This window comes from Homarus americanus, unplaced genomic scaffold, assembly GCF_018991925.1.
Source record: "Homarus americanus isolate GMGI-L3 unplaced genomic scaffold, GMGI_Hamer_2.0 scaffold14072, whole genome shotgun sequence".
NCBI lineage: Eukaryota > Metazoa > Arthropoda > Malacostraca > Decapoda > Nephropidae > Homarus > Homarus americanus.
The window spans coordinates 484,651-497,009 of NW_024754528.1; the positions used below are offsets into that span (position 1 = coordinate 484,651).

At 37.2% G+C, this 12,359-nt stretch overlaps 1 protein-coding gene across 2 annotated transcripts in view; it reads right to left on the reverse strand.

Annotated features, from left to right (window-relative positions):
- Window positions 1-2,553: 2,553 nt before the first annotated feature.
- The window catches only part of LOC121855819, a 58,449-nt gene continuing 48,643 nt past the window's right edge, over window positions 2,554-12,359 (reverse strand). The window contains exons 8-9 of one of the 2 annotated variants that reach the window (XM_042350938.1): window positions 8,394-8,775; window positions 2,554-4,828 (exon numbers count right to left, since the gene is read on the reverse strand). In XM_042350938.1, the coding sequence (XP_042206872.1) occupies window positions 4,654-4,828; window positions 8,394-8,775 (557 nt within the window). In that variant the 3' untranslated portion in view covers window positions 2,554-4,653. Of the gene's footprint in view, window positions 4,829-8,393; window positions 8,776-12,359 lie in introns of those variants that run through there. The other variant, XM_042350940.1, reaches the window with a different exon arrangement.

Here is a 12,359-nt window from a genome sequence, read left to right on the forward strand (position 1 = left end):
TGTAATAAAATAATAATAAAGAAATACAAGAATGAAAAAAAGATCAAAAGTGAGAAATGCGACCTAGACCTATGAATTATTATTACAGTATTATTATTATTATTATTATTATATTTTCGCCACCCCCTCAGGCTCCGATGTGGGTCAGTGATCTATGCCCGGGTGGGCTTATATATATATAAAAAAAAAAAAAAAAAAAACCTAACCTGTTCTGAAAACCGAAAAATTCTGAAATCCGAAATGCCTCTGGCCCCAAGGATTTCGGATAAGGGATTGTCAACCTGTACTGGATGCGATAGTACATATCCGACATCTGTGACGTCAGATATGTACCATCCTAGACTGCCTCCTCCACGATTTTTCCTTGGCATGGCTTCGTTGTGCATGCACACTGGAGCATTTTGGCAGTCTAGGACTGACAGTTGAGTGATGGCAGCTAGTGTCCTGCTTCAAGGTCATTCCCAACCATATTACCATTTACTTTTGTGTATCAGTGCAGGTGGACCATGAAGCAACTTAATGAAGAAGTGAGGAAGCATCCATGCTTATATGACATGATTTCAGATAATTACAGACGTGTTACGAAAGGACAACAGCTGGGAGGAGATACCTAAATCCCATGACTGTGATTGTAAGGACTTTATTGATAAAATACATTTAATTTTCATGTAGTTCCACTTATTTCACTACTTTAATGTTTATTTCTTAGATCTGTGGATCATAATTTATCTGGAAATTATTTACCCCCAGGTTAACATAAACAGATTTATGTAAGCCTATTCCATATAAAACTGAGCGTGGGACAATATGAAATAGTCTAAATCTTTTTTCATCAACTGAAAGCTCCTGCATAAAATGGTTGCACAGTATTTGCCAAAGTTTGGTCTTTTCACATTTATTTCATGTACCCACTTCCTTTTTCTTTTCTTAGACATTCCTAGAGTCAGCAGTAAAACTTCCTCCTCTTCCTCATAAACTACAGTGCATTGCCTTCCATCTTGACTGATGCAACGATACTGAGTGTCTCTCTCGAAACACCTGTACATGGCTTGCATATTATTTGGTGTGAACACTCACATAGTAAGCATTGCTACCGAAAATCCGCAGCGTAACTAGCATGACATCCGGTGTGTAACGGCCTTAATGGATGGGTTATGCTCAAACCAAGACGTACCACATCCACTCATGCACGTTGCCCTACACAGGAGGAAATAGACACCACTATATTTGCTTCTGGAGACAAGGATGACCCTCCCATGCATGAAGATACACTGTATCCTGTTAATTCTGATCGTTAAAATTCGCATTTGAGCTTAATTTGTATGTTCTTTTATAAAATGAATAAACAATTTGAATTCAAAATGAATCTGAACTAACCGAGCGGTTCCGAAGTAATTGATATTGTTATATAAATATATTATGAAATAGAGTATGATGAATGAATTATAGTAATATGAAGTATATGAAGATACTGTATGTTTAGGTGTGAAGTTCAGGAGAGGAACTGGAGGTTGGCAGAGGAAAGAGAGGGCAACTCACCTCCAGTGCTCGTCAGCCCACGATCCCTTTAATACAACCGTATGCAATTTCACCATAATTTCCATATTATATCGGTTCATTTAGTGTCGGGTAAATAAAACATTATTGAAAAATAATGAATTTCCCCCCCAAAATCCCACACTTGATCCCAGATGAGCTAATGTGCCATAGTACAAATATATTCCAGGTCTCTTGTTTACAGAGCGGCCAGAAGCTATACACTCCTCCATAAAAATGTTTGTGGACGATGCTAAGTTATTTAGGGAAATTAAGAACCAAACAGACTGAAGAGCTACAGGAGGATCTCTGTGAGCTTCAGGAATGGTCAAAGAAATGGCTGCTAAGATTCAATGTCACGAAGTGCTAAAGGATGCACCTGGGTCGCACCAACGGTAAGGAAGCGTATCACATGTCCCAACAGGACAAAGAGACTGCATTAATTGAGACCGAATGTGAAAAGAACCTGGGTGTGTATGTTGACAATGAACTTAAGTTCTCGGGCCATTGTGAGAAGAAGGTGAATCAAACAACGAAACTAGTAAGTCTTATAAGAAGGTCGTTTAGATATCTGGATGGTCTGTCACTCGTCACGATCTTTAAAAGTGAGGTGCTTCCCTGTCAGGTCCTCGAGGTACAGTATGCTAGAGAGTGTCAATTGATTGAAAATGTCCAAAAGAGAGCTGCCTCACTGGTACCTGCTCTACGGAACCTCAGTTACCCAGAAAGATTGGAACACCTGCAACTACCTAGCTTATACTACAGACAGCTGAGAGGCGACCTAATTGAAGTGTACAAATATCTCAGGGGGCACTGCTCGATCGAATGTACATACCTGCAGCTGGTGGACGTCCACCACACAAGAGGTCACAGCTCAAGGTTGAAGAAGCTACAAGCCCAGAAAATTGTGAGGGCAAACTTTTTCTGAGTGAGAGTTGTGAACTCATTAGAACAATCTGCCAGAGAGTGTTGTGACGGCACCGAGTGTGAGCTCATTCAAGACCAAACTTGACCAACACTGGAGCAGGTTCAGGTACATTCAGGAGTCAGTGCATACCCAGTACTTGCCAACAGTGCATGACAGAAATGTGACCGACCACCCAAGCGGCTAATGAGCCGATCAGTGGCAAAGAGGACAAAAGGTAAAAGTAACAGCTGATCATTCCTACTTCCCCTAACAATGTTGCTAGCACTCACCATCTCTCAAGCACCATTGTTGTTACCACTCAGAACTTAATAAATATTATTGTAATGTGTTGTGCATCTCCATATGCTCTGGTTTATTCACTGATCAGTTGTCTAACTGCAAAAGTCGCTAAATCTAGCCATCATGTATCAAATAATTTTAAAATAGAATTAGATATTAAATTGCTATAAGACAATGTGCTGTGTAAATGCCTTATCACATCACCGCACCTCCTACCTCGTTACCTCATCTCTCGCCTATCACCTCACTCCTTGCCTTGTCAGCTCACCGTGCAGTGTTACATTTATTTATTACTCTATTATTTACTTTATTATTACTGTACATACATAGAAAAAAATATATATGTTTGCACAGTAATTATAACAAAATTATTTTATGTGACAGCCAAGGCAAGGTGCAAAAACTGAACAAAAGCAAATGAATAATTGAACACAAAAATTCAGAAATTGTCGAACAATGTCAAAATATTCCAAACTCGGTTAATTAAGATTTTTCGGTAATCCAAGTGACCCAGAACCCCTTTTTTGTTGAATAAATGAGAGTATATTGTAGTGACTTTCCTCAAGGTTTGACAAGTGAATCTACGGTAATAAATCTTAGGGGAATTTGAGTGATGAGGAGGAAGATCATGGTGGTGGGTTGGCTTCCGAAAGTCATGTGTCCACTCATGAAGTTGCTACATGGGATTGGAGTAATTCTTTACTTGTTCTCCCGGTAACTGCCTTTGATAGTGTAAACCAGAAATTTGTGGTAAGCAAAATTCAAATATTTTATGATGTCTTCTGATATTATCCCATCTAGTGGGTAATGACCAGAGGGCTGCCATCACCATCCTCAAAGGATTAGTACTTGCTTTGCACTTAAGGTTATAAGGGATGCACTGATAAATCAGAAAAGAACAGCCAAGTTTAGATAGTTGATACAAGGTCTATGTGAGATGAATGACTGTTGGTGCAGAGCCAAGTAAACAAGTAGGGATGCAAAGACACTTTGTCCAGAACGCTTTAATCTATCAACTGTGTTTTGTATTTAAGTTGCCACTGTTTGGACATATTCTAGGGTATTGTACAGTAAAGTTTCTCCCATAATTAATATCCTTGTGTAAGTTTCTTTATGATTATAAGACAAACACTTCACAAATATAGCAAGTTTTGATACATCAATGGTTTAGTGTACAGTACTGGCAGGGAGGTGGCACAAATCCTTAAAAAAATTTCCTTATATTAATGTTGCATCTCCTGTGCCACCAAACATAATGGTGCAACATTACAGTACAGTGTAACTTAATGTGTCAATAAATTGAATATAATAGTTTTTTCTCTCATAATGTTACAGACAGTCTAGTATACATTGCCCTAAGGGATGTGGCAGCACTTTGAGTAACTGGTACAGTGGTGCCAGCCTTCCTGTATCATCCCTGTTGGCCCAGATGGCTATTACATTTTAAATAATGTATGTCACTGAAGTATAGAAATGTTCTTAATGTCTTTATATACAGTCTTATGTAGTCAATTAGTGAAGTGAAATATTGGAAGTTAGCAATAGTTATATATTTTTCCCCATTCCTTCTCCAGAAACTTCTGTAAGATATTTTGTTATGCAAAATTTTCTTCTATATCTCAATTTTTTTTCACACTTTTCTATTCCATTATTGTAATTTTCATAACTTGACCTTCTGTAACTGGAGGGATACCCGTACTTATTTTTAACTGTGAGGTGTTCGTTATACGACTTTAGCTATGTTTCACAGGGGTCATTTCTCTAAACCCCTTATTCCCCATTAGACCCAGCCCCTGCCAACCCAACTGCAGGAGAATTCTCCAATATAATCCCTACAATTGGTGAGGGATTACTGTATATGTAAAATATAAGCTCGTGAACTCCATGTTTACACTCTAGTAATACAAGACCTAACTGAGAGATGTCTGGCATTTCTGTTGGTGATTCTTGAAGTTTATTCTCTTCACAAACACACGCCAACAAGAGTCACAGGGAAAAGCCGGCTTGCAAGGATGTGATACCAGTAGATGTCGCATCATCGCCACTCCTTCATACTTTTGGGTTAGGTGAGGGCAATACGGACATCTGAAAACAAGAAAGAAAGGAGTGAGGAAGTGAAACTCACAAACATGGCCCAAACTTGTAACTGCACGGACATGTTCATTAAGGTGACTAAACTGCAACCTTTTGTCATATTCTAAGGAAAGTACATCCATAAAATTTTCCCAACAGCCACTAGCTCATTGTGTACTACACTTCACTATCAACAAGATAGAAAAATACAACTCATTGTTGATAAATAAATGTGAATAACATCTCTGCATCTAGTACACATCATAATTCATATTCACTTGCCAGCAACTAATACTCTGTTAAAAGACCAGTTCAGCTGCTTGAAGTTTAGTCGTAAACTCATTAAGACCCATAAAGGAGTGCAGAGAAAAGCATGAAACAAATATTACTTTGCAGACATGTGCTTCCCAGCTAGCTTGAGTGTGGAAAGCAAATCATGTCAGGAGTAAGTTTATCACAATATGTGCTCCTGTTGTGGACCCTACTTCACATGCAGGTGATGAGATTCCTGGTTTATTCTCTGGCAATTGTGAGAATGATGATCAGGTAGGTAAAGTGGTCAGAAGTGAAGAACCTCATGAGACAAGGACCAAGTGATGAATACGAAGACATGAGCTATGGATTGTTGTGTACTTACCACCTGATGACTGTGCCAAAGAGAGGAAATATTACATCACCCACATAGATAAACATGTGGTGGTCACCACAAAAGAGATAAATGTAAATAATGAGTCAAAGCAAGTTTGTGATTTGAGATAAAAATGTGGAATTTGTTACAATAGCATTGAAAATAAATTATCTTTAAACAACTTTATACGAATAATCACGATAAAATAATTACACCCACCTTTTACGTGGGGGTTATGTTCTTGAAAATCACCGCATAATTAAAAAAAACGCATAAATTAAACTGATTTTTCCCATAAGGATGCATGTAAATGGTACAGGTTAGGGGAACCATCATGTACTGTACAGGTAACTCACAAATATTATTTTATCTTACTCATTCATAAAGAAAAAACAATAGTAAATACATCATAAATAACACTCACATTGACAACTGCTTGACAAAGGTGGTGTAGGGGAGGGTTGAGGAGGGAGGCTACTGAGGCGGAGGCGAGGGTATGGGCAAGTCAGTGGTTGAGGTAGGCTGTGGTCTGGAGATGCCAGATGTCGATGGCTGAGATACATTGCTGTCAGATTTCTTGAAATATGAGAACAATGTCTTTTGGGTGGGTTTCATTTTCTTTTCTTGCAGGATTTCTTTGTAGCACTGCATAGCCAAAAGTACATTTCTACTAACTTTTGAGCTACAATCACTATTTATATTATCTTCGTCTATAATAGCCAAACCACGCTCAATTAAAGTGAATGCCTCTGTCAACAGCTTTGCTGTTAGAGTTCGAATGACCTCAGGTTCCTCTTTCTTCTCTCCTTCCTCCTCATTTTTCCGCTCTTTTTCTAAGTCAAGCAAATCTTGGGGCCAAAGTTCTTCTTTATGAGTCTAATAACTCCTGCACGTCTTCTAACTCCACCTCTTCAAGACCTACTTTCTTTGCCAAACTCACAATGTTTTCTCTGGTTTTAGACAGATCACTTTCAACACTAAAACCTCTAAAGTCATGCACAAGATGCGGACACAGTTTTTTCAAACTCCATTCATCCACGAACGACTAACTTTGTCCCATGCCTCACCAACAAACATTATAGTCTCTAATGTCAAGAGATTTCCAGAATTCTTTAACAGTCATTTTACCATCATCAGTAGCCTTCACTAAAGCATCAAATGTTTTGTTGAGATAATAAGCCTTAAACGTACTAATCACTCCTTGATCCATAGGCTGAATGAGGGATGTCGTATTCGGTGGAAGAGAGACAACTTTAATGTTTTCACAAAGATCTTGAATTGAAGGTGGATGTCCGGGGGCGATCACAATATTCACGCAACTCATCTTTCAGCTTTGATACAACATATTCACAGAAAAGATTATCAGTAATCCACCCCTTGTTATTTTAAAAGCAATGAACAGGTAAGAGATGTTTAGAATAACCCTTGAGAGCACGTGAGTTTGTGGAGTGGTACACCATCACTGGTTTTAATTTGCAGCCACCTTCAGCATTACCTCCAAACAATAAGGTAAAATGATCCTTAGCAGCCTTAAAGCCCAGTGCTGTTTTTCCTTGCGAGAAACATACTTTCGTGCTGGCATTCTCTTCCAAAATAGAGCAGTTTCATTCAGATTGAAAATCTCCTTTGCAGAGTAACCTCCCTCCTCCATAACACCCTTCAGAGTCCCGACGAACTGCTTGGTAGCCACGGCATCAGCAGATGCAGCCTTCCCACTCATCCTGATGTTGTGATACCCGTATCTTTGCCTGAAGTTAGCGAGCCAACCAGAACTAGCAGTGAATGGTTTCACAGGGCCTTCTTCATCCCTTTGTAGCTCTTCATACATTACGCACACGCTTTTGCCTGGGCTTGCAACATGCTGACTGGTACGTTGCCGTGATTTTTATATTCAATATACGTACTAAGCATCCTTTCCATGGGCTCCATTGTAGAACTCCGAGCATAAGAGGTTTTCGTGCACTTGCAGATGTCCCTTATTGAGCACTGTTCTTTATTTTCTCAGCATTGTCTCAAATGGTATGAACAGTGCCCTCACTTAAACCGAGCACGCGGCCAACATTCGATACACGCTCTCCTCTCTGAAGGCGGTTGATCACGGCTAATTTCACGTCCACTGCGATTGTTTTTATTGCCTTTTTAGCTTTAGGCGCCCCAGAGGGGACAATGGATATTTTCCAGACATGCTCAATGGGGAAAACAGCATTTAACACTAAAAAGATATGTGATAAACACACAAGGCAAATAAACACAGAAAAAGTAGTGCAGATGTGAACTGAGAAAGCGGGAAGCTTGCTGGACGCCGTCACAGTTGTTGTACAGTATACTTCATTATCATCATTATATTCATCATCATTAGTAGTAATAATCTTTATTAAATTATTATCATAATTATTAATAATAATATTAAAATCACTGATGTTGATATGACTAACTTTATAGTCATACTTACAATCACCTCACCAGGCATCACATGCGACTCCGCTGCCAGGTGAATACGGGGCAAATTTAAAATCATGAGCGCGTTGTTTAAAAAATAGGTGCACGTAAATTAGGTTTTGGTATTAATTGAACAATCGCGTTATTCCAAAAACGCTTAAATCAAACGCGTGTAAAATGCGAGGTACCTGTATTTCCATACGAAAGTGCGAGTAGAAGTCATCAGAAGGCACTATCACCAGGTGGTGCAATCTTCTTTACTTTTTACATTTTCCCATCCCTCCACCCTTGCCAGCAACATGAGGCTTGGTTCAAAACTGTTATGAATAAATTAAATCACTGTGATGCACGAGAAATGTAGGTCAAGGTTACGTCCTGTGCCACTGAACCACAAAGGGCGACTGGTGTACTTTCTTTCATGAAATACAATGTCCTTTATTGAGTTTCATTTAACTTATTTTATTTGATATTAATATTATTGATATCCAATTTATAAATATATGTACTCACCTTCCCGGAGCAGCTATTGTGTCAGAGACACTAGCAACTGGACTCTGTGTTTGGGATTCTTCTCCTTGTGAGTTTGGTGATGATTCAGAAGTAGAGGGAAAGACTTCACCAACATCATCTGTATCAGATGAAACCTTCTGAACACCTGCAATGGCTGCAAATCCTCCCACAGACCCAGAGGATTCTCTTCTTGTTCTTCCACCCCCACCTGCTTCTTCATTTGTTTCTTCTATATCTATCAATTCTTTCTCTTTTAAACTTTTGGATTTTTTTTTCTGAAATGTAGTATTATTCTCACAGTCAGGTTCTTCTTTTATGAGTGATAATGGGTTGTTGGTGGCTGTTGGTTCAGCTGATGAACACCTAGAAGATTGACCCTCACCTAGAAGACAAAAAATTATAATTAAACCTGTCCAATTTTCACTACTATTCCTGACATCATTATTTAGAGAATATGGTAGAGTTAGGGTAAGGCAAAAACTGCTCAAAATTGTGTTGAGGGCATCCAACACCATCCCCTCTTACTCACAGTCTCCTTACACATCAGTGTTACTCACAATGTCACTCATCAGTAATTTACCACATTATTTCTGGCTTCTGTGAACAGTTATCATATACACAGTACAATACAGGTATCGCTCAATTTATGAATCAATTAGGTTAACTAGGTTAAAACAGTACCAGTAAATGTGAGGAATAAATAAAAATAATACCAACATATAAGTTACAACAAAAAAATACTGTATTGCCAAACCAGTAAATAAAAGTTTAACACAGTCGCCATTTGCATATACTCTAACTCACCATTGCAACGCAGACCAGCAAGGACGCTACTTCCGCCGACTCCCTAGCAACAACCCCTCCTACACATGCCGCGCCCTCCTCCCGCTCCCCCATGAGCCAGCTAACTCGTGTGCAAACAAATGTATATTCCCTTTATGTGTTCGCCCTTAGGACAGTTATTTCTTTTACTTTTTTTCACAATATGTATATAGGATGGTGTGTACATGTAACTATGTACAGGAAAGATAACTGAAGCAAGTTACATATATCTGCCCAAAAATACGAGATGAAAAACAACTATAACACCTCACAGCTAGTCCCAGTAGCCTGGTGGTTACAGTGATGAGTCTAACCTGGCTACAATGCCGCCAGGAATGTTAACAGACACAAATGTGAAAAGAAAGTTATCTGTTAATATCCATTTTTAACAGGTTTTTGTAATTTAAAACTAAATGTTGCAGATATGACCTTAATAATTTGTAATGGTTGTAGAGTTCAGAAATGGTTACTGCTTAGCTATCTCTGAAGAGGTTTTTAATTTTTCATATTATTTCTTATTTATTTATTTATTTATTTTGTTTTTTTTTACAATGGGGATTAGCCAACCCAGGCACAGGTCACTGACCCACATCAGGGCATGGGGGATAATAATAATAATAATAATAATAATAATAATAATAATAATAATAATAATAATAATAATAATAATAATTAATAATAATTAATAATAATAATAATAATAATAATAATAATAATAATTAATAATAATTAATAATAATAATAATAATAATAATAATAATAATAATTAATAATAATAATAATAATAATAATAATAATAATAATATAATAATAATAATAATAATAATAATAATAATAATAATAATATACCATAAAAAATACAAAAATTAAAAAAAGATCAATAGTGAGAAACAATATACAGTATGTATGTTGTGTTGTCAAAGTAAGAGAAACAATTGAGACCCTGCAATTGTGTGTAAATGAGGCAGAAAGTCAGATCAGCAACCTGGGACTTGGTCTCACATGGCAGCAGGGTCTACCATTATACAATACATTATGCTTCCAATATCTTCCCAGGCGGTAGTACCTCCCTGTTTGGTAGCTGCCTACTACCTACAGCCTGTCTGCTTTACAGACGTTAATCATCTCGGGTTATCATCATCATTACAGTAGTTATAAATTGAGCTTTTATATTTACAATAATTATTATTTTTTAATTAATTAAAAATAATAATAATGTGTTTAAGTAAGCAATAACATACAGTAATTTTAATTCTGGAGTTGAATAAGGTAGAATTTAGCCTACTGGAGACAAAACGGGGGAATTCATTAGTTTACGGGAGACTGTAAATTCACATATAGGACGCAGGCTGATTATTTTTAGCCATTTCTCAGACCAAAAAGTGTGTCTTATTAATGAGCGCCTCGGTTAATGAGATTTCGGTTAACGAGTTACCTACCATAAGATTCTTAACTTCGGTTAACGAGCAATCCCTCGGTTAACGAGTTTCTTACGAGCCGACCTCAACAAGTTTTCGCTTGCACTTGACGGTCAACCAGCTGCAGTATTAGTCCGCCAATACAATAATCGGTTCTAGGGCTTAAATTCCTTACTATTTTAGTAAATATCAAGAAGTTTATACTATTCAATAATTTTAAAAGTTTAATATTAAATTTTTTAGTCATTTTAACAATTATTGAACATAATTGAAGGTAAAGTCACTAGTTTGTGGCGCGCCATCCAGCCTTTTAACACACCAAACAAGCGTTAGTCTCTCTCTGTTTTCAGTGGAGGTAAAATCTTGCTTAAGACTCTCTTCAACTTAACAAAAAAATTTTCCTGTTTTTCCAAGCAAATCATTGGTCATTTTGAAATTTATTTTACATATTGACAATATATAACGCACGATAAAAAACATAAGATAAAAAAAAAATTCTTACGTCCCCAGGAATTAACCCACGATCGCAGGAGAAGGGTGTGGTGTTGGAGATCTCAACTTCTCCCTACCAGGTCAAGCTGTGAGCTGTGTTATTGTTCCTTTTAAAGATGGTTCCCACTAGGGGGTGTCATTGTTACATGTAATGAAGCTATAAAAGTTGTAACAAAAATAATTTCAGAATTCTAATGTGACTTAGAAATAAAGAAAATATAACATAAAACTGTAAAATAAGAAAAATACAGAGCATGTGTAGGAAGTAAACATGTGTGTGAAGGCAGTGGGAGGTTTGCCAAAAGCACATCTGGCTAGTTACTTCTCACATACACCTCTGTGTAAGTTTACTTTATCCTCTTCACCACTGATTGTCACATTAAATTTAAGCTTAGTTCAAAACAACTATTTTCTACTTTAATACCTGTACAGTTTGTTACCTCTGTGGTGCTAGACTACCCCCCTCCCAGTGTGACATCATGGCATATACACAGTGCGGCAAACAGACACACACTCTCTGGCTGACTCGCTGAACTGTCAGCCCACTCTTGGCATGACCCAGAAGGTGGCTTATGAGTGGAAGAAGATATTTTTTTAGCATAAAATTAATCCTATAGTAGTTTATGATGTGCCATATATCATTTGTATTGTTTATTACAGCAGTTTCTGTTCACTTTTGGTGTAAGCCAAATACAAAATAATGAAGGACTGGAACCTATTCCCATTTACTCTATATTAAATAATCTACCTCTGACAACTGAGTTCTGAGAAAGAAGTAGATTTTCTGTATACAGTACAGTACTACAGAATATTTTCTTTATATAATATGGGACTGTCTTTATGTTTGATTTTATTATATTTTTAGTTCATTAGGTAGGACTTTTCCTTTACAGGTACTCTACAGTATATAAAAATATCTATCTTCGTAATAATCGGAGAATTTACGCAGCCACGTTCCCAAAATTCTATTACTCTCAGAACATAATAAATTTTTCCAAGACACTGGAAGAAGGCTTAATAAAGGACTGAAACCCATTCCCATTTAAATCTATCTCTGACAACAAAATTTCCAAGGATGAAGTGGATTTCATGAACATAACCACATCATTGCCAAAGGCATAATTGTATTCGATTTCGTGAAATTGGCCAGTATGCTTTATTCTGCCAAGTGGAATGATTACTGTAGTTATGAAATCACCTTCATTCTTTTAATCTTTGTATTCTACATCAAATT